General features: G+C 36.6%; 1 protein-coding gene across 2 annotated transcripts; it reads left to right on the plus strand.

The window, feature by feature from the left end:
• The first annotated feature begins 1,170 nt into the window (after window positions 1-1,170).
• Window positions 1,171-21,714, plus strand: acss2l (acyl-CoA synthetase short chain family member 2 like). Of its 2 annotated transcripts, XM_038290844.1 has the most exons (19): window positions 1,171-1,365; window positions 1,539-1,641; window positions 1,715-1,910; window positions 4,015-4,106; window positions 5,690-5,793; window positions 11,643-11,715; window positions 11,854-11,929; window positions 12,628-12,712; window positions 13,156-13,293; window positions 13,988-14,158; window positions 14,244-14,377; window positions 16,460-16,592; window positions 18,023-18,079; window positions 18,800-18,880; window positions 19,085-19,193; window positions 19,278-19,346; window positions 19,422-19,598; window positions 21,130-21,204; window positions 21,288-21,714. In XM_038290844.1, exons 2-19 carry the CDS (start codon window positions 1,611-1,613, stop codon window positions 21,413-21,415), a joined length of 1,929 nt encoding a protein of 642 aa, XP_038146772.1. In that variant the 5' UTR covers window positions 1,171-1,365; window positions 1,539-1,610; the 3' UTR covers window positions 21,416-21,714. The 2 variants fall into 2 exon arrangements, with proteins under 2 accessions (XP_038146772.1, XP_038146771.1); XM_038290843.1 differs by lacking the exon at window positions 1,171-1,365 and having other exon boundaries at window positions 1,372-1,641.
• Window positions 21,715-22,992: the final 1,278 nt, after the last annotated feature.

Below are 22,992 nucleotides of genomic sequence, written 5' to 3' on the forward strand. Positions count from 1 at the left end.
CCAAAGAACCTTTCAGTAACCCTGTCTGTTCCAGCACATATCATCATTAGAATGTCTTTGGGTATTATGTCTTCAGTACAGGGGCCATAACAGGGACCAGGACATGAAATACAGGGGCACTTGCCCCTGTCTAGAATCACCCATGATTATACCTATGCCATATGGCCTTTAATCTGACTATTATTTATAAATGTCTTACTCCTCCAGCTCCTCATTTCTTGTTTACCTGATCAACTTTTCAACAAATAGCCTTTTTAATGATTGATGATACATTACAGATCACATCGGATATGGACTGCATTATTGTCCCGTTGATTACTCAATGGCAATATCTAGTGTTTGGTAACAAAACTCCCTATCTGTTTTTTCACATTGCATGTAGAATGGCCTCCTTAAAAGTGTTTTTACACTTTCAAGTGTTTCAAATGCAGCCTTGTTTTTCTCTCCTTTTAATCACAGAGGTACCCAAACACAAAAAGTAAAAGGCTAGTGGGTAAGATAACTGGCAATATATAAACTCATCAAACATGTATATGTTTTTAAAAAAATTTATAGGGCAAACACATTTAGGATTTGTATGTGTTCCTTGTTGTTAACTCATAGATACATATAATATCAGATCATAAGCTGTGAAAATACACCTTTAGATGTTTTATGAATACAAGTTACAGAGTTACAACTTTGCAATAAGACAAACATCACAGATTCAGGAATTTGTGAGTATGAATGACACATTTAAAAGCACAAATTTATGAGTAAGAGTAAAAAATTTTTCACAATAATGAGGCATTTATAATATGAATTACACATTTACAAGTACCAATCGCACATTTATGAGTACAAATATCACATGTGAAATTATGCTTTTTACTTGATGTAAAGTTTTAACTTTCTGACTCATATTCACAACTGCTAAACTTGTTTTCTCACAGATGAAGGTCTGATGTCAAATGTAGATATGAGCTCACACTAAAAAGGGAATATTATTGTAAACAATAAACATTACACCATTTAAATAACATGTAGAAAAAAACAAACATGCTTTAGTATCATTGTAATAAGCAGTGTTTTGTCACTGTTTAAATATTATATATCAGTCTTTATAGACAGTTGTTGTTTTTTTTCTCCTCATGGATGCCAAACACCCTCCCTCTGAAAACAAACCCCAGGCTGAATCCAAAGCACTCATCCTGCACCATACCACGTCCTCCTCTTCCTCCTCCCTCTGGCTTGGAAACATAATGTGATCAACATGCCAGTGGAAGCTCATCCAATGAAAAAGTGGGAGTGCTCCGTTCCACGACCTGATTGGCTTCCCTGACACTAAGCAGACTGAGGGAGCAGTCTGCAGATCCGGGATTAGAGGTGGGTCTTTGTGCATGCTGAATTGTGTTGCTTCATTGCAGGAGGCCTTATTCTCACTTTACCCTGCAGGATTCAGACACAGCAGGAAATATTCCAGATCAAACCATTTTTACTTCTAATGACAGATATCTGTCTCTATCCGTGCTTTTAAAATGGTTGTTCCTGAATCACAGGAGAAAATTTACCACCCCCCTCCTGATCTACAGAGGGATGCTCATGTGCCTGATTTCAGCTCCTATCTGGAAATGTACAAGAAGTCGCTGGAGAATCCAGAAGGTAGGTCAGACCCCCACTTCCCTGAGTTTGTATCATAATGCCAAAAATGACTTCTTAAGTCCCTACATTTTAGCATTCTGGAAGGAGGTTGCAGATGAGTTCTTTTGGAAGAAGCCAGCAACTGGTCCAATGCTTCAGTACAACTTTGACGTGACAAAGGGCAACATATTCGTCAAATGCATGGAAGGAGCCAAAACCAACATGTGCTATAATGTGTTGGACAGGCATGTGAAGGAAGGGAACCTTGGGGAAAAGGTTGCATATTACTGGTAAGTTTAAAAAATGAGTTATGTCAGATATTCCAGCCAAGCACTACTGCTGTGCCCCCAGTGCCAACTACGCTACACCAGATAAATCACCTTAGCAGCAGCACATTGTAATGGCTTCAACTGTCCTACTTTGCATCTCTATTTAGGATTTATCCCAGCTTTGAATTTCTGTGTGGTACTTTTTATTGTTGCTGCAACAATATATGAAGGCTCATATTTGCTCTGTCAACTGCAGAAGCTTTGCAAACAAGAAGCAGCTGCTCTACCAGCTCAGCAGTATAGGGGATCAGTGAAACATGGGCACACTGGAGATCATCCAGGCATTTCAATACTGTTTGCACCAAATCAAAGCACACATTATGTGTGCTGGTTGCATATGCTTTTTCTGCGCAGCTTGCAGGGAGGTATAATAGTGGATCTCCAAGCTTTCAGTTACTGCATGGTTTGTTTTGACCATCATCTTAAATGTGTTATGACTAAAGGTAGGATTTTAAAACACTGAGCTGACAGAAAGTATGTCAACTCTCTGGTACATCTTGAATCAGCCTAAATGCTCATTCAAAACAAAAAAACTTGCAAAATACCCAAATGAAAGGAATACAATTATTTGAGCAGAAAATCTATGACAAATTTAATTTTGACTCTCTTTTCAAGATAGTTCCACACCTTTTGTACCTTAAATCACATGAACCAAACCAACTCACATGCGGGCCAGACAGGTAGATAATAACAACACAAGTCTGTGCATGTACTTGTACATTTAATCCTGTCAAATGACAAATACAGCGAAATGAATGTCTCACCAACATTTTTTGACATTGGCACTATTGGGGACATAATGAAAACAAAATCATCCCTCCACAGAACGCTCCCACTATGTAGATATTATTAATTTTTAATGAACATGAAAATGTTGAGTAGTGGAAGCGCCTCAGTTATGTTTTCTGAACTTCATGGCAACCCACTTTCAATTAATAATGGGGAGCCACACTTGAAAAAAACATAAGGAAGCTGCTTTCCATTTTCTTTTTGCGATTTTGGACTCATCATGATCATTAACAACATAAAAAGTTGTCAGCTCTATGTATTTCCGAGTAACTTAAATATCAAGTAAACTTGATATTTAAGAACATTTATAGCCCTAAATATTACTCGAAGATATCAAACACTGTGATATTATTTTAAGCTACGTTTTTGTGATTTTATATTTCCAATTTTAAAAAGAAAATAACAAAAAATAATACAGAGTCAACATATACTGAGGCAATATGGCCAAAGAAAAACAAAAAATAACAAACTCGCAAAATACACTGACGAATAGGCAGAACACTGGCAATGGTAAGGAAGAGAAACAGTGGTTCATAAAAAAGAATAAAAAAAAAACATGAATTAAATGTATTAATTCATGTTGAGCAAGTCATTATTTCCATATCTTATTCTAAGGTAACGGAAACAAGCCGAACTTGAATAGGAGAAGCTTTTGTTGTTCACTCAGAGTGACAAAACAATGTTTGAAGTTTAAAATTGAAAAGACAACAACATGAAACATCATGTTACATTTACTATTTCCTCAACCTTATTTTACCATTTTTTTGTCATTTTCTATAGGCTTCTGCAGTACGGTTATGTGTTCTATCTTAAATGATACAGTTAATGTGTCTGCTGCTTTTTCCAGTCACAATGGCACATGGTTTTGTAAATAGCTGTCCTGACAAACATCCAAACCAAATATAGACTCAGTAACAACTGGAGCTCGTTGCCTCTGCTATGAACGCTTAGAATCTGCAGAGCAACTTCACAGCTCCTACTGTTGGATCAAATTGCTTTACCATACAGCTTATTTACCCGTTCCATGTGCACCCATGCACACTCCTGACTAACGGATGCTAACTTGTAAACTAATTGCTAACTAAAGGAAAGATGGTTCTTCTCTAACTTAGTTAATACAATAAAAAGCTCATGTCTCCTAGAACATTTTTTAGAGTTCTTTTATATATCCACATAAATTATTTTTATCTACACACAAAATCTCACTTTGACCTTGAAGAGAAACTGCCTGAATCAAATTCTGAATTTATTGTTCAGTTTATTGTTTTGTTTCCAGGGAGGGGAACTCGCCGGAACATCACAAGACTATCACCTATGGCCAAGTGCTGAGCCACACCTGTCGCTGTGCCAATGTGCTCAAACAATTGGGTGAGAAACTCACCTAAGAGACTAAAAATTACATATTACAACATCAGTTTTAATGACCCCCCAATACTGTATGACAGCAGAAAAAAAAAAAAAGTGATTCACATTTATATTTCTGAAGTCATTACATTATTTCACTGGAAACATATAACATTCTAGTATCTGATAAACAAATCATTTTTAACAAGCTGAGATTTAATTTTAGTAATACCTTTAAAGCAAATTTGAATTCCAAACAATTGAAATGTTTTTGTTTGTCACTCGTTTCCTGTTAGTACTTGCTATCTAGCAAACGGTTAGTCAATGATACACCTAAATGTTACTTTTGATAACCACAATTTGGCACAGAAAAGTTTTAACTATTTTTCTCTGCTTTCTAATTTACAAAAATCAAAGAAATCTTTCAGTCTATTTAGTCTATTAGCTAGAGCTATCTTGCTAACAATCTAGCTAGCTACCTAGGAAGCTATGCAATTAGCTTTCTATGTAGCATAGCTAGATATCTTTTTAAATAAACATTTATGTAACAAAAGCTTTAAATATAGGCATGACAGTTTGACATTTCTGCAAGTCCCAGGTGGATGCAGAAAAGGTACACTTAAATGAAATAATAAATTAGACAAATCAAAAAACAATTTAGGAAGACATAAAAGACAGGCAATGATGTTGTCACTCTTTGTTTATGAATAAAAAACTGTAAAACATAAGATTAGATAACAACAGAGTTCATTGTGTCTCTGGAAATGAACTACTTTTAGTTTCATCCATTAAAGTTTTTACAAAATGTTTAGATTTTATAGCATTCTTGCAAAATATTTTCTGTTGTTTCCATATCGTTTTCACTAAAGTAGTATTTATTATCCTTAATACTGTATTGGTTTCTTAGTAGTTCTATGAAGGAGTAACTGCATGTAGTATCTCAAAATGTGTCTTTGGTGTTTAGTTATATAGGGAGTTTTTCTCAATTTTCAACAGATTTTTCTGTCAGATTTTAAGTATATTAATTTAATTTATTTTCCAAAGTAATAAGGTTTCCATTTGGCAGCTTTTAATCATGTTTTTTTACTCTTGTATTAGTCAATGAGATACCTTTAATCAAAAGAGTGTCTCATTTTAGAGTAATATAATGATATTCTGATAGCTAATTGCATAGTTTGCTGCTTGGTAACCTTGCATGGTATGTAAACTATCTTAGCAAAGACATAGCCAGAAAGCTAATTACATAGTTTGCAGTGTAAGTGTCTGCTAACAAGGTAGCAAAAAATATATAAAACCCATTCTGTAACTCATCATTAAATACAAAAAAGAGAGCAAAGTAAATTGCTGACTATATAGAGTTAGTAAAAACATCTACACAACCCAGTTATAATGAATTGTATTAACTTAAAGAAAAACACTATATTAGTTTCCAAACAAGAAGAAAAAGAAACGGAAGCTTTCAGTCTCAGGAGGAAGTCTGTCAGAAACACAGATCAAATATCTTTACTCTCTCTAGTTACCATTATAATTTAGAATTATCTGAGATTTTGTTCTGACAGATTTTGCTTTGGAAATTAATTCAAATAACCATGTTTTTGTGTTCTCAGGAGTGAAGAAGGGAGACAGGGTGTCCATCTACCTCCCCATGATCCCAGAGCTCGTCTACACCATGCTGGCATGTGCAAGGATAGGGGCTGTTCACTCTGTTGTGGTAAGCATGGGCCGTGCACTCCTGAATAGGTCATCTCAAGTGGCTAGCATCACACATCTGTGTGTGTTCGTATGTCATTGGCAGCCAGATAAATAAAGTTTTATCATATTTGTTTGATATGTCTGATTTGGCTAAAAAAAAGGAACAAAAACATAATATACATATTGCTAACTTTGTGTGTTTTTTTTCCCCCCATCTTCGCATATTCAGTGGGGATCCATGTAATCCTTTTGGTCTCTCAGTGTTTTCAATAAAAAACAAACAATTCTGCTGCATTCCAATTTAATATGTCCTCATTTGAAAAACTAAACATTTCATACATTGGTTGTGTTTGCTGCTCTGACCTCATTTTCACAGGAAAGCCTATCCCTGCTGTGGGTGCAGACTGCCGCACTCTAGTAGTTGTCAGCTGTTTTCTGTGTGAATGCAGAGCTGACAACACCTGCACTCAGTATATGGGTCAGACCCTCCTGGCTGCTTCCAGTCTGGGATGCTATTTTAGCGATTTAACCTTCCTCATCCACACATAGTTTAGCAGCTGTGTTAAAAATATCTGCAACCCTCCAAGGTGGACTCTGTATGACCAACAAAGGCCTGATTTTGGCTGACTGGATTCAATGACCTTGTCTGTGTCTCAAAGGTTTAATCATGTCTCACATGAACAATATTATACAAGCAAGGATTTTGTGAATTTGTTGGGTTTAAATTTGATTATTTCAAATTAATAATCATAAAGGCAGGCTAAGACAAGCCAACACAGTGACATTTTGCTGAGTCCAGAGTCCTTCGTGACCTGAATCATAGTGCTGTTATCAAAGCTGAAACCTCACACCCCATGAACTATTAACCTTGGCCTGGGAACAAGCGTCAGGCAAAGGAGAAGGCAAATGGCAGTTGACTAAAAGAGCATTTAATGGACGGCTGGCCCATTATGTAAGATCGAACAAGGTTACTCATCTATAAATGGAGATGAGGGGGGGAGAAATTTGCCATAGCTGAATCAGCTATATATAACTGCTTGGCTGAGTCTGATAAGACCCTGTTCTCGGACCTGAATGCATTTTAAGAATTAAAACTTCTGTTTTTACATATATATAATTTTATTTTTTTTACTTAGCAAAGACCAAACTCATCAAACTACATTGGAGAGTAAGAAACTGTATATTAGCAACACAAACTTATGCAGAACAGATATAATAAGATAGAATAGAAAACAAAAAACCATAAAATAAAAAAAATCAAATGTTGACAAGTATATCCACAAACATATACTTCCAACTCAAGAAGAACTACAGAATATATCATTTGTGCAAATTAGCGATTAAAATAAAATGATGTCGCTTCCATTGTAAATTATAACATGAAACATTGATAAGTATAAAAAAAAAAAACAGAAGCAGAGTTAACATTAACAAAGGAAACAAAAAAAGTAATAAATGATTATTATTAATTAATAAACTATATTAACTGGAACATAAAAATATGGATATATGTAGGAAGAGATAAGGAATATTTAATGCCAAGCGGTTATTAAGAATAACATTCAGAAAGGAAAAAACAGAGCTTCTCAGCATTAGTAGTTGATACTTATTTAAAATATAAATTAAGTACATTTATTTCATTCTTTAAACATTTTAATTATAAATTCAATTAGTTTTTTCTGGGGCATTTATTAGAAATGTTATATCAGAAGGGGAGGAAAACATTTTTTAAAAGATTTTGAGTGCAATCAATTATTAATTCATCTTATTTTCTATGTTATATTTGGGCTTTATTACAGTGAAAAAATATATTCAGTTTATTCTTCCTGCTCACATAGGTGACTTTTGTCTACGTGGAATTGAAAATTAGAGCAGATGAATTGGTTGTACGAATAACAGTCACTAGAAGGGAATTTCTTTACTTATGCAGAACAGGACATTTAACATATTTATTTATTTTTATCAGATTAATCCTGTTCTTAAAAGAGCTTTTAAGCTGCTAACTGCAGAGCATCGGCGTCGCCAGACCCCATTTACTGGGGCACGTGCCCCAGTATAAATGAGCTGTGCCCCAGTATAAATCTCATGAATATTTGCAACAGTATTACATTTTTTAATGCATCAATTTAGATAATTCCAACGTGCAGCAAGTGTGTCGTTAACTCCAAATTGAGGATGTATTAGCGCCCCCACGTCAGCGCATGTCATTGCATGAACTGCAGGTAAATTAACGCGCTGCTCTCAACTGAGTTGGATGGGACACTGTGCGGCCGCGACGCATTTTTAGTTCTGGTAATGTTTCTTACCTGTCAATTTTATTATTTTCCCAGTGAAACCACATGATTTATAGGCTACTAACTGAAAATTACTGCATTGGTTTGTAGATTGACATCAGAAAATTCCTCACACGAAGCAGAGACAGGGAAGCAGTAAAACAAGATGAGAGAGGGAGGTAAGGTCCCGTAATGAATTAGTGATTTAAGCTAAGCAGTTACATTAGGGACGTTATAAGCAATATGATTGATATTTACATAATTATAGATTTACGTTTTTTTAATGTTTGCTGTAGAGAATGAGAATGAAGGTGCTGGAGTAGGAAAGGGAGGATGAGGCGAGACTGACAGGCAAGAGACAGGTGAGAGACAGGAGATACAGGACCATGAAGGTGATGAGGGAGCAACAACCAGCCTCCACAAATAAGAAGGGGACATTAGTGACTTAGGGGGAAAGCATGATGGTCCTAAACAAGTGAAGTTATCCCACTATCCCCAGCACAAATTTGGAGTAAAAAAACGTTTGTTTAATTCAAAATGGTTTGAAAGCTTTTTATGGTTGAAAAAGAAAGCCTTGTCATCAAGGATATGCAGTGTGTTTTCAACTTGCTTGATAACATCATATTCCCAACACTAACGCAGGTCATCCAGATCTCCCTCACAATCACAATCATTAGCTGTAGTTGTGAAAGGTCATTCAGTTTGTTGAGAAGGTTCCACACTTGGCTGAGGTGCACAATGGGACAAGACTAGCTCCATCATCTGGCTATTTTATCAGTTGAAAAGGAAGAACTTTCTAAGCTGAGTCACAGTCAAGTGATTGACCACTTTGCAAAAATGATAAATAGGAGGTACACTTTAATGCTCAAAAAATTAACTCATCCTGAACTTAGTTCAGGATGAGTTAACATTTCCCCCTAACTAAAACTCTGAAACCTAGAAATTAATGATTACTTCAGAATGTGTATAAGGAAACGTTTTATTTTTAAAGTTGGTGATGTCTTATTTTTTTATAGCTGCAATGTTGAAAATGTTCATGTTTGTTAAAACAAATATGCTCTTGCACTTATTAATATCTCAACTGGTAATTTTGGTAGGAATGTATCAGGGTTGGGCAGTGTGCTTGTCTGTATTTATGTATGGAAGGAGGGGCATATGCACTAGGGGGCCAGTGCCCCAGTAAAGCTTTGTGCCTAGCAACGCCCCTGCTGCAGAGTATCAAAGATATACAATATAACCACCGGTGTCCGAAATCTAACCCCTGACTTCAAGTCAAAAATGATGCATATTTGGCCCTCCAGCAGTTTATGCAGATAAAGACTTTTTTTTTAATAATGATTTGTGAAGATTTTCAAACTAAGATTGAAATTTGAAGTTATAGATCTATGGGGGTTTACACATCTTTTATAGGGACTACTTTATTTGCTTACTTAAAATAATACTGCTTAGTCTGTTAATAAGCAGGTACAAAATTTGACTCGCCGCTCTGGCAAATGAGACAAAAATAAAAAATGGAGACCACTGACTAAATGATGCAAGCAGGCTCCTGAGGTAAAAGCCCACAGGGAGCATCACAGTGAAAACGTTTTTTTATGGCCACTAGAGGGCAACTCTGAAAAACATCCCTCAGTACTCCATTTCTCTAAGTGAGCGATGTGATATTGACTATAACTCTGTTATTAAACAGATATTGTTCCAGAAAATCATTTTATTGTTTTCCTCCTATATAACAGAATTGCGTTCACTTCCTTTTCTGTAAATGAATACATTTGCAAAGATGTTGGAATTATGTTTTTTGAAGTCGTCATTCTTACAGCAGTAGATGACTAGTATTAAAAGGTTAATGGTTAATACTGTTGGCTTTATTAAAGCGGATATTAGATTTTAAGAAGCAGAAAAGAAGAAAAATTGTTTTTATGTTTTTGTGACTTATAAAATGTAAAAAAGTAAAAGTATTCATCCGCTTATAGTTTTCTAATCGTTTGCATTATTTTCCCTCACCTGAATGTTTAAGATCATGGGTCAAACTTAAAGGCGGAAAAGTTATCCACTAGCCTGGACTTATGTAAAAATATATATAATCATAAACTAGCTGTGTTTAACCACCAGTTACAATTTCAGTAGTTACACACAGGCCTAATCCACTGTCTGAATCAAGTTACATTTAAACAGAACCTATATGACAACACGAAGTACCGTTGGCTAAAAGATCTTAAAACGTAACACATCAACCCAAGAATACACGAGAAATAAAAGAAAAAGTATATCTATCACTTTGGAAATAGTTATAGTGGCAATTCTAAGGCTTTGGGACTGTAGTTACAAAAAATAAAATAGAGAAATGGAGCAAAGAGCAAAGAAAGCAGCGGTGGACCTTGGGGTCAGCTGGCCAATAAAAAGGCCTGCAATAGTTAACAAACTACTTTTTGTATCGGTGCTTATTTTTCTATATCCCCATTTACACTACCTCTTTGAAACCGTGCTGGTCCAAGCACGGTAACAGAGATAACTGTTGAATGTAAATGTACTGCGCCAGACATAAATGAACCACGCTAAACTGGTACTAGTTTATCAATAGGGCCGGTGCTGGTCAGTTGAGGCATGGTTCTCAGATAACAAAGAGCGCATGAGCAGACCGCGTCACCTCCTTACAGTCAGCCTCCGTAATCATGAAACTTCAGACATTCATACAAATAACAGTTTTCCTACCATGCCACACGATTTCCAGAGATGATTCTGCTTAGCAGTGTTATGAGCCTCATCGTCTGTCGTTTCCTGCGTCTGAAATCGGCATATGTCTGCTTCTGTCTCCTTAAACCCCAGTCAGCCTCGGCAGATGGCCGCTTACACTCAGCCTGGTGCTGCTGGAGGTTTCTTCCTGTTAAAAGGGAGTTTTCCTCTCCACTGTCACTCCAAGCATGATTGGTGTGAGGGATTGCCTTTTAGTCAATGAGTTGATGCATTTAGCTGGTTTTCCTTAGATGGAAAACTTTGAAACAATGTGACTGCACGATCTGGTTGAATTGTCTCTGTAAAGTGCCTTGAAATGAAATGAAAGAGTTGCATTCTAGTTTAGGTGGGAATCCTTTAATAACTCAATGTTTGCAATCAAGCTTTATAATATTTCTTTATCTCATCTAAGGGTAACTATTTGAATAGACTGGCAGGGAGGATCCACTGGCCACTTCCCCCTGGTATAGACCAATATATTCATTCAAAACAGGAAATGTAGACAACCACAGCAACATAAAAGAGAGTTCCCGTATTGAAAGCAAACGCTCAGCTGCAGCCTGTTTGCACTACTCTAAGTATGCAGGCTCTGTAGGAGAGCAGTCAAAACAAAGCAGAGCTGATGGGAAAACTCCAACACTCAGCTGACTAATGACTAATTCAACTAACAATACAATCAGTTGGCTTGAAATCCATTTAATTAGTGTTCAACACACTGGAGTAGGAGGTAAAACCAACAGTTTAGGGCACGAATATCACACAAGTCTCAAGTTTATTTTATTTAAAGGAGCAAATTTCTTTAATTAGACATAAGAATAAGATAATAAATATGCAGATTCTGATGTTATTTTTCCTCTCTGTTTAGTTTGCAGGATTCTCCTCAGAGTCTCTGTGTGAGAGAATCATGGACGCCCAAAGCAGCGTTCTGGTCACAGCAGGTACGTTGGTTTCAAGCATGTGCGTCACAAGGACATTATTTTATGCTGCAGCACCAGGGGGCTTAAATGATGCTCATCTGTTGTGTGTCACACCTCATTATATGCTTCTCCTTCTGACTGTACATCCCTCACACACAGATGGTGTTTACAGAGGAGACAAACTGATCAACCTGAAGCAGATCTCTGACGAGGCGCTGGAGAAGTGCAGGGAAAAGTAGGTCCCCCCGCATACGGTCAGAAATTATATACCCAGTTCCCAGCAACCAGACGTATTTTACATAAGCTGCTCCTGATAATGGGACTTGTTCCCTGGAAAATGAGTCACACACACACACACATTCAGGGGGCAGTCAGCTGTTATCAGAGTGGCTGGAAACAACACACCGCTGGGCTTTTAGATTACCAGGTTGCCGGGCAACATAAAGCACTTAAACCCATCAGGAAAAGCCCAAGCTGCTCGTCTCCAATGGGAACGAGAGTCAGAGAGGGACGAGAGCAAAAAGGCAGAGCATGCAGGGAAAGGTTATCATCAGATGGACACACTGGAGCAGATGTTGGTTGAAAACAAAAGACTGGAACAAAACACTGATAAGGGCTGATGGGACCTGAAAGAATCAGATAAAAAATGATCTTTAGCTAAAATCCGAGTCCCTTACAAACTGGGTATTACTCTTTTATTTGTCAATATTTGTGTTATCAATATTTATACATGTGATATTCCTCATAAATGATCATTATGTTTCATTGACCCTGAAAAGTTGAGAAACTGCAACTAGGTTTTAAGGAAGTTACAAGAACATGTGAGGTAAACAAACCTCAGTGAACCAATTAATGCCAGAGTGTTGAAATTCCCAAAAGCAGAGCTGCTCATTTACTCCCATCCTTTTTGTTTTACTCTTTGTTTTCTCACAGAGGGTCGTCCAGTGTCACCAAGTGCCTGGTCATCAAGCATCACATGCTCAGGACGAAAACAGGGACGTCTTGTAACAAGCTACAGGTTGGCATGTTTTTTATAGCCTCAGGGGGAAAAAATCAGCTCCTATGAAGTGGATTTTCTCTTTTATATTCTTTGCTCTAAACTCCAGCAGAACTAGCTGTATAAATGAAGGTTAATAATAATTATTATTATAATAATATGAAGAATATGCAAAATAACAAATATTGAGATTGTTGTCTGTGAAACACCTGACATTTGCAGATATAAATAACAATAAAAACCATCAGAAAACCTCAGTTTAGCTACATTTTTTTAACTGTTGCCATTTATGGCGAATGTTTTGTGATGCCCACCTACTCCAAAACATTCCTGCTCTATTTAAAAGCACTAGAAAACATTTTTTTAAATTCAATTGCCTGACATTTAGATATAAGCATATAAACTTTAGAGAATGAAATAAAAACCTGCATACCCTGTTAATGATTTGCTCTGTGTTTGTGCAGACCTCCTGGGACTCAGACCGAGACGTGTGGTGGGACGAGGCGATGAGCGACTCCTCTGAGGAGTGTGAACCTGAATGGCTGGATGCTGAGGATCCGCTCTTCATCCTCTACACCAGCGGCTCCACCGGCAAACCTAAAGTAATGGAATAATGCTGCCTTTGAGGTTTTTTTTTAATCACTTTTTGTATAAATGTAATCAAAACTGAACTTTCTTTTAAAATGGAAGAAAAATGACACAATTTTTATTTAAAGAAACACGGTGGAAAGCATCTGTATTCATCCCTCATGTCTGTAATATTTTAGCTGCTCAGTCAGTGTTAAGACTTCTGATTAATAGGCTTTAGATCTGAGCTTTGACTGGACCGTTTCAACTACTCTTTAGTCTTTTACAGTCTCAAAGGGGGTTTCTTGCACAATCAGAGTTTCTTTATTAACAGGGAACATATTAAATATATGCATATTATTAGCTCCTACCTCAGCTATACTGTAATACTCTCCAACCTGTCCTCCAGCCTGCTTGGTCCTAATGATGCAGTTTGTTCTCTAAAGCTTTCTAACAAACCTCTGATCCCTTCGAAGACTAGCTGCTTTGCATTGGATGCTGTGTTTTATTTATTTAGGTGCATCAAAGTTTTTTTTTTTGCCATTTCCCTTCCATCTTTTTCCTGCACTACTTTATGTTGGCTTATCTCATTAAAATTCAAATTAAATGCATTCAGGTTTCTACTAGATTTAGATGCATGATGAGTTTTGCAAACTGCTAGACTTTTCCAAATTCAGTGTTGATGTTAGACTGTTGACGTCAGCTCTGCCTGACTTATAATCCCAACAGGGAGTGGTTCACACTGTCGCTGGCTATCTGCTCTACACCTTCCTCACCTTCAAATGTGTTTTTGATCATCAACCCCACGACGTGTACTGGTGCACGGCAGACATCGGATGGATCACAGGTCACTCCTACATCACCTACGGCCCTCTGGCAAATGGCGCCTCCAGCGTCCTCGTGAGTCTACGTCAGCTCATCGTTCTGGCACCAGGAAGCAAATCCAAACCAATCCCCACTCACCATGAAATCAATGTGGTTTCAGTTCGAAGGGATCCCAGTTCACCCGCACGTCGGCCGGTTCTGGGAGATCATAGAAAAATACAGGGTGACCAAGTTTTACACGGCTCCCACGGCCATCCGCCTGCTGATGAAGTACGGACAAGAACCCCTGCAGAAGTGAGTTAATGATTTAGAGCTCAGACCTTCTGTAGTTTGGACTGAATATTTGCTTTCAAAGTGTTTCTGCTAGAGGGGAACCAAGAGATGATTTTTTTTACTTTAGAAAAAAATCTGAGTTTTATTATTTCCTTTCGATTCATTTCCAACAATAATATTAAAAGTTAAACATTTCTTTTCCAAAATTTTGTTGATTTATAAAAAATTTATATTTATTCTCTTTTTCACTTGATAATATTTTATCCCTCTACAGAAATAATCGTTTAGCTGCTTTTCTAATTTTTAGCTTTTTTTTCCCCCTAATTTTTATAAATCAATTTTTTTCTTACTTTCATAATAACTAATCTCTTTTTCATTGATTAATTTTCTTATATTTTTCCATGTCTTTATATTTTTATTTTATTTTATACTTAGATAACTTTTAGTGTTGTTTTGTATGCACTCTGTGTATACGAACCTTGGTTATGTAAAGCTTTCAGGCAGTAAATTAGCAGCAGCTTAGCAGTGAAATGATCATTTCCATTTCATAAAGTGCAGCAGTGATCAAATGGAAACAATGTGCGAGAAAATCATGTTGCAAAACTAAATTGATATGGAAGTTCAGAGCATTGCAAAAACTTGTTGAATACATCATGTGATGCTATGCATACAGCCACTCCCTAATGTGACTGTTGGTGGCTTTTGACCTGGAGCTGATGTCATCAAACGGTGCCCAACCTTCACGGGGTGTTTCGACCCTTAACGGCTACATCCTCCAGCTGGCGGGTCAGCAGTGGTGGCCAGGTCACTGCCCATCATATCCAGGCCCCCCTCCTCCCTCTTAAACCACAAACAGCATGAGGCTCTCTCTGCTGCCTCCCCAATCCTGTGCACAGCTGTCTTCCTTTCCTTGCCAGATATGCCAAGTGCAGTGAGCACAGACCACACTGACTGTGTTAGGAATCCTCTGCACCCGACCTCCACTGGAAACAGCCATGCTTGCCAGCCTTTGTCTTTGCAGTCCATGATGAGCTCCTGGTATTTTAGGTTCTTCCTCCCAAAGCACACTCAGTTCCACCAGGGTGATTTTCTTAGCTTGCTCTGACCAGATGACAACGTCAGACCTCAAGGTGGTCTGGACGATGGGTGGGAATGTGAGCTTCTTCCCCAGATCGACTGTCATCTCCACCCCTGTGCCCACTGGAGGATCTTGGTCCTTTCACTAGAAGATGGCTTTTCTCCTTCCCTGACGAATTGCATTGATGGTACTTGTGGCTTAGTCGGCTGAGGTCTTCTCCTGGCCTGCTTGAAAACGTCAGCCATCATTCGGAGCACTAGGTCATGCCGCCACCTATATCTCCCCTGAGCCAGAGCGATTTGGCACCCTGCAAAATGCAGTAGAAAAAAAAAATATATATTTTTTTTTTACTACTTTCACTTTCTTTCAGTATTTTACAACAATTATATTATACAACATATTATTCAATTTCTTTTTCTGTTAATAACTTTTTCTGTTAATAATTTTTCTCAAGAACTCAGGAAATTGTGTCTTATATCAGTTTTTTTTATATTTTATATAGTTATCAACAGTTTATCTTTTCTTTATTTATTTTTTGACTTTGTCACATTTAATGTATTTAATGTATTTTTATTTGATTTTTGAAAAATCATCTACAGTATTATTCATTTGCATTTTTGAAACATTATGTTTGAACTAGAGGTTTATCAACAAATTAGTATTTAAAATTTTATGCATCTGTTTTGTTATTTTTTTATTTTTATTTTTTAACTCTCTTTAAACATTAAAAGCTCAGCCTTAAAGTTACATGATCACATCCTACTGGTCTTTTATCAATTTCAGGATCTGCTTAAAAAAATTTTATTCGATCTCTTATTCAGTTTTTACCTCCTCACAGTCCAGCCACAGCAGCAAGTTGAGGAAAGATCCAGATTATTAAAAGGATTTCTTCAAGTATTCAAATGGGCTCTAAAGAGTAAATGGTTTCACAAGTTCACACATCAGAGATGTAAAGTCAGGCTGTATGATAAGTATGAAACATGACCTTATGACCTTTTGAAGTCCATCCGTTGCTGTGTTGCCAGGTATGACCTCTCCAGCCTGAGGATTCTGGGTAGTGTTGGCGAGCCCATCAATCCTGAGGCATGGCAGTGGTACTACGAGGAGGTGGGTCAGGGTAGGTGTCCTGTGGTCGACACCTTCTGGCAGACTGAGACGGTGAGGCTCCCTCTGAATCATTCCCACACTCAGAACTAAATATCAGGAAAACTTATCTTCTGAGATTGTTGGCGAGGCAATACTGATTATATTATTTTCAGGGTTCCCTCCCAGTTTCTTAAGGTTTACTAATCAGATGTATTCACTAAGTATAGTGAAAGCCCATCCGTTATCCATATGCATTAAATCAGAATATCATCAAACAGATTATTCACTAAATAAAACATGTTTATACTCATGTTTTCAAACCCTATTAATGCCAATTATGATTAATTTTGATTACAATTACATTCAAGATTAGATTTTTTTTAGAGCAATAAAATGTACTATTTTTATACAGAAAGGCGACCTTCATAAACAAAGTGTTCGTTATCTTTCTAAAGGTTATTTCTGAAAGCATTTCTAATATGATGAACGAACACATGTTGTAATCTGTTGAATGAGATTCTAGTGCAGGGATCACTAACCTCTGGCTCTTTGGACCTTCTGCAGATGCTCTTGATAACTTGAGAAACCTGTTAATGTTTTAACATATTTTAAAAGTTTTAAGTATTTTTCTTTTAAGAACCAAATACCTGCTCAGAATCTGCGCATAAGAAGGACCATAAAGGTTCCCCTAATGTTTGTAGTGGGGGTGCGAAGATTACTGATTCTTAAACAGTCCAGTATGCCGAATCACATTTTAGCCGATTATCACAGTTTCACAAGATCAAAATACATCTTCAATGTTTCAATCTTATTATATTAAAAGCAACAACCATTAAACAACAGATACTTGTTTTCACTGCACGAGATATAATGCTTTCAAATTTAAATAAAACGTTTTAGAACATGATAATGGCCTTTGCAGAGCAAGATAAGATCATTTTTGTGAAGAATTTAAGAAAATAGGGGAAACTGAGATTAATGGTGCACCTTTGTTTAAAAAAATCTATTTCTCTGGCCATTGGGCTGGAAAAATAGCCTTTGCTACAACATTCTCCAGAATGTGTTCATCTGTTATTTTACAAATAAATAAATAAATAATCTATTTTTAAACCTAAAAATAATATGAAATTGTTTCCCCCTAAAAATAAAGATCTATTGTCTTGTGTAGATATTTACCAAAAATTATATCCTTCATCCAGAAGCTCACAACATGTGCTGATCTAAGTATTTTTGTTTAGCTTGACAGAGGAAAGGACGGCTGTTTGGCCTGTGAAGGCTGCAGACCCCTGGTCTAGTGGCATCCAGAATCTGATACCAAATGTTGCATCTTAGTGAAATTATAAAAAAAAAAAACTGTAATGATGTCAACTGTGATTTCTTTTATATCGTGCAACCAAACCTGGAGCTAACTGGTTAGAACTAGATTAAAGGTTACTTTTGTATACCTGTAGATAGATTTAGTTTATGATATATTAGTTATGTTGTTTTTAAATCTCCTGCAGGGAGGTCATGTGCTGACACCTCTACCAGCCGCCACACCTCTGAAACCAGGATCAGCTGTAAGTCACACTAACTCTGATATTCTCAGTTAAAATATATAAACAAACAGAATATTGCCAGAACATTTGTAACTGCTTCGTTTTTGTATTTTTATTTTATTTTTTTTACTGATTTGTTGCATTGAGTAAATAATGAATTAGGTATATGAGATTTTTTTTTTGTTTTAGATTTGTTCTATTTACTTACATATAATAGCTGCAGTACATGTAGAAAAATTATCTGAACACTAATGATTTATATGGAAATTTTTCCTGTTAATGCTCCTCAGTTTGCTTGTTGTTTTCTTCCTCATTAGAAAACCAGGCATGAACTGATTTTCCTCATGATCTCTTAGCTCAATTTTTTCAATGCTACGTAGGCTTCAAACATTGTTAAACTAATGGTATGGCATTGGGTAGAAATGTTGTCTTGCAGCGAGAAGGTTCTGGTCTGTAATCCCATCATGGGTTCTTTATGCACGGAGTGGGTTCTACGTAGCTGGTTCTCTCTGGCTTCAGTGTATTCAGATCAGCTGCGATACAGACCTCTACAGGAGATCCTTCCTGCTCATAGGATCTTTCATCATGTTAAATCCACTCTTTAAAGAACTGCATGAATTAAAAAACAGCATTTAATTTTTGATTGGAATGTTAACAGGGGTGTGTGGACCTCTGAGAGGTTCTGAAGCTATACTGGACCTTCTAAATGAAAAAACTGAGTAATCTCAACTCATGTTTCAGACCTTTCCTTTCTTCGGAGTAGAGCCCACCATCCTGAATGAACATGGAGAGGAAGTGGAAGGCGAGGCTGAAGGTTATCTGGTAATTTTTTTATTTTATTTCTTAATTATAATAAATACAGAAGCTTCCCACCAGAACAGTGCATTTCAGATCTTATATCTGACCTTTTGTTGTTGTTATTTTTTTGTTAGATACAGCAAAAAAAAAAAATTTATTAATTAATTAATAACTATATTTGAATTTTATTCTTTATTTTATGTGATACATCCCTCTTGCTGTTTGTAGGTTTTTAGAAAACCCTGGCCGGGAATAATGCGCACAGTTTATGAAAACCACGAGCGCTTCGAAAACATCTACTTCAAAAAATTTCCAGGCTTTTATGTGACTGGTGATGGTGAGACATTAAAGAGAAACCTTCACGCTTCAACCTTCAACTCTCTTCTGGAGGTCATCGAGTTTGTTTTTCTCTTCTTTTCAGGTGGCAGGCGGGATAAAGATGGGTACTTCTGGATCACAGGGAGGATAGACGACATGTTGAACGTGTCGGGTAAGTCTGCTTCAAAAGGCCAGCAAATGGGATAGTTGAAGTCTTTTAGTTGGTGACTTTGTTGTCGTCCTCCAGGCCACCTTCTGAGCACAGCGGAGGTGGAGGCGGCGCTGACGCTGCATCCAGACGTGTCGGAGGCTGCTGTGGTGAGCCGACCTCACAAGGTGAAGGGAGAATGCCTCTACTGCTTTGTCACTCTCAAAGACAGAAGGGAGTTCGACAAGAAGATGGTGGAGGAGCTCAAGAAAATGGGTGAGGCTGTGACTCAAATATTAATAATAATTAATTAATTAATTGTATTATTCCTGTGAAATATTGTTTTTTTAAGAACAAGGCTTACATGTTTTGTTAAGACTAAGAAAATGACTCAAAAACCAGCCAGGAATGAATCTTTTAAATGGCAGTGATTTTACTATAGCCTGGTATCTATGATATGCTTTTAACCTCTTAACATCCACCTCATTTTGGATAATCCTCGCCTATTTTGCATACCCAAATGGAAAAGCAAATAACTTAGGAACTGTAAGCCCAAATTACATGTGCAATACATTTTTTGAAAGCTAACCCTCTAGTTTCCTAATATATAAATTGGGTGACTAGAACACAGACCGACCTGCATCAGTCCAAACATGACTCAAAGTTGTTGTTTTTATTATTCTCAGAAATGATAGGTCTTTTTTGAACAGCAGTAATAAAGACATTCTTGAGAAAAGGCAGGTTTTAACCTGGTGGGTTTTAAGAGGCTAAATAAACACATAAAGGATACATTAATCAACACATTATGTTGAAAACATATCTGGTCCATAACCTACTAGTAGAGGTGCACCCATCCAGTTTTCTTCCAATCCAATCCGATACCTGGCCTGAGCGTATCGGCCCATATCTGATACAGATTCTTCACATAAACAATACAAAAAGGTAACAAATGAACACAGATGTAAATGTACTTTATATTATTTACTAACAGATAAGCAACAAAAAGAAAGAAATACCAATTCCTATGAAGTGCACTGCATCAGATCTCCAATATTTGATATCAAACCGCTGAAATCAAATCCAGCTAATTAGTCAATATGAAAGCCGATATTTGATCAAGGTATTGGGTCGGTGGCTCTCTATTTACTAGGCATTCTAGATATAATTTTATAGTTATTGAACTTATAAGGCCTTCGAGAACATTTTCTTTCTATGGATATTTTTGGACATTTCTGTCTCTGGTGTGGCCCTGCAGAGACTGCTGACACTCTCTTTGTATGTAATGGATGCCTATTTACTGCAGAGCTTGTACCAGCGTGGAGCCAAGATGGATGCAGTGTAACACAGAGTTCAAAAAGATTCTGTCATCCATGCATTTTGCTCTCCGTCGAAAATAAAAGTCAATCTAGTCCATGTGGAAAAAACAACTAGCTATGAGGAGCTGTGGCGTTATGAAGATGTTTGACAGAGAGGATCAAGTCTACGTTTGGACTCTGCTATGGCAGAGAAAAACATTTTAATTCTCTAAAGAACAAAATGACAGATCAGATGTCACATATGTACTCTGCTTTAAACGGAGAGAATAATTGTTTTTTGTTGCTATTTTTTTTGTGTTTTAAATAAAAAAACAAATTGCTAGCTGTTTTAATGCTGCTACAACAGAGTTTCTAGTATACAGAGTTGGAGTTCACTGAAGGATTGGTTTGGCTGATTTTTTTCCTGATTATTACATTAGTATATATTCAGAATTTATCTTTGATTAATTCTGAATATATGTTAAATATACATCTTCTTCCTACTACTTTAGTAAGAGAGAAAATCGGACCAATTGCCACGCCAGACTTCATTCAAAACGCCCCAGCACTGCCAAAGACGCGCTCAGGTACCTCCTGCAACCTCTTCCTCCCTCTGGCCTCCTTTGTTTTCCTCTGAAATGCTCATCCTCTGCTCCTCCCTCCTCCTCAGGAAAGATAATGAGGCGAATACTCCGCCAAGTTGCTCGCAATGAGAGGGACCTGGGGGACCTCTCTACTCTGTCAGACCCCAAGGTGGTGGAGGTGTTGTTCAGCCAGAGGAGCGAAGCAGCTACCTGAGGAAACATCTTTATCTTGTTCGTTGTTCTGTGATTATGCAACAGTACTGATGAAGACAATCTAAGCAGCTGGATTTGTTAAATCTGCTCTGTTCCGCTCAGATAAAGACATTTAAATAATAATAATGATAATAATAAATAACCAAAGAAAATGTTGCGGTTTATTTTGTAGATTTTTGGGCCAAAATATTGCAGATTTTAAATGATTTATTTTCTTGTATTTTCTGCTGAAACTTTGTGTATATTTTCACAATGCATTATTTTCCATGACCTGCTCACAATAAAGTCTGTCCTCCTTGTGCTTCTAGTTGTTCCACCTTATTAACACTAAGAGGTGAATGTCGCCCCCATGTGGTAGGAATCAACCTCTACAGCCTTTTCCTGGGAAACAATTAGCAGCAGTTTTAAGGAAACTTGTAAATAAGATGGTGTTATGGTAAAACAGATGTTTTATATATAAGTTAAACAGAACAGCTGACTTAAAATGGCCAAGAACGCACAAAGAAGTTTGACTGGCTCAGATTTTCAGTGGAGACATCCCCTTTGTTTGTCTCCTCCATGCCAGAGAAGGACAGTGAGGAAATGTTACATCATTACCCCCAGCAGGCAGGCTGCTTGTAACCATGACAACATCTTTGCCAACTCCTCCTCATCCCACCCTCCTTTTCTTCTTCCTGTAGATGTTTGGTAACCAGACACTTCACCTTTTGTTTTCTTAACATTTTATTTATTTAACTACTTAAAGCAAACGAAAATTACAAACTTTAGGAAAATTATCTAGAATTGAAAAGGCTGGAAGGCTTCAAACTTTTTAAACTTTATATTAAATAGTTGTAAACAAAGTTACCATCTGATACGAAGAGCATAAGAGAATTAAATGACGCATATATATATTTTTTGTTTGTTTTTTACTTCAATTTTTTATTTATTTATAACTAATTTTTACGACATACAAATTTTCCTTTTTGTCTTTTCCTCTGACTTGCTATTGCTTTATTTTTGAATTTATATTTTTAATTTAGAATACTAAAATTTATCCTTCATTGAAAATATCTCCTTTTAGATTTTTAATTTTTAAATAATTACTTTAATTACTTATTTTCCGTGTTTTTTTCACTGCATTGTTTGTGCTTACTCTTAATATTTTACATTTTATTCTTAATGCATAAAACATATATATTCTTTATTTTCTTTGCTTACTTTTTAAAATTATTATTCTCTTCTCTTTTTGTATCTGGTGTTTTGTTGCTAAGTGTAACTTGTGGCCAGTATTTGCTCTCCTTACTGTTGGTTGCCAGGTCTGCTAATGCAAACATTTACCTGCTCAGGAGAAAAGCAGCAGCCTCCATGGTGAAGCCTCTAAATCACTTTATTTCCTCAAGTGGCAAGAAATATATATTCATTTATTTTGGACCCTTCAAAATTTATAAAACAATTATTTATATAGGCAATATTTTCTCTTTTCAGTAAAATTGATATGTTTATTTCGCACCACTCTAAATGTTTTGTGAATGTATTATTTTTGATAAATGCATTCTTTTGATAAAAAAAAAAAACTAGCTATGACTGTTAACTTTA

Source organism: Cyprinodon tularosa, unplaced genomic scaffold (assembly GCF_016077235.1).
Source record: "Cyprinodon tularosa strain WSP-4 unplaced genomic scaffold, ASM1607723v1 ctg29, whole genome shotgun sequence".
NCBI classification, from domain to species: Eukaryota; Metazoa; Chordata; class Actinopteri; order Cyprinodontiformes; family Cyprinodontidae; genus Cyprinodon; species Cyprinodon tularosa.

What these genes read in the sequence shown, in the direction of transcription:
- acss2l (XM_038290843.1), top strand. Translation starts at nt 1,518, where the DNA reads ATGGTTGTTCCTGAATCACAGGAGAAAATTTACCACCCCCCTCCTGAT. An exon ending in CTGGAGAAGTGCAGGGAAAA is followed by an intron (nt 11,930 to 12,627) that starts GTAGGTCCCCCC and finishes GTTTTCTCACAG; the next exon opens with AGGGTCGTCCAGTGTCACCA. An exon ending in GCGAGGCTGAAGGTTATCTG is followed by an intron (nt 18,881 to 19,084) that starts GTAATTTTTTTA and finishes TGCTGTTTGTAG; the next exon opens with GTTTTTAGAAAACCCTGGCC.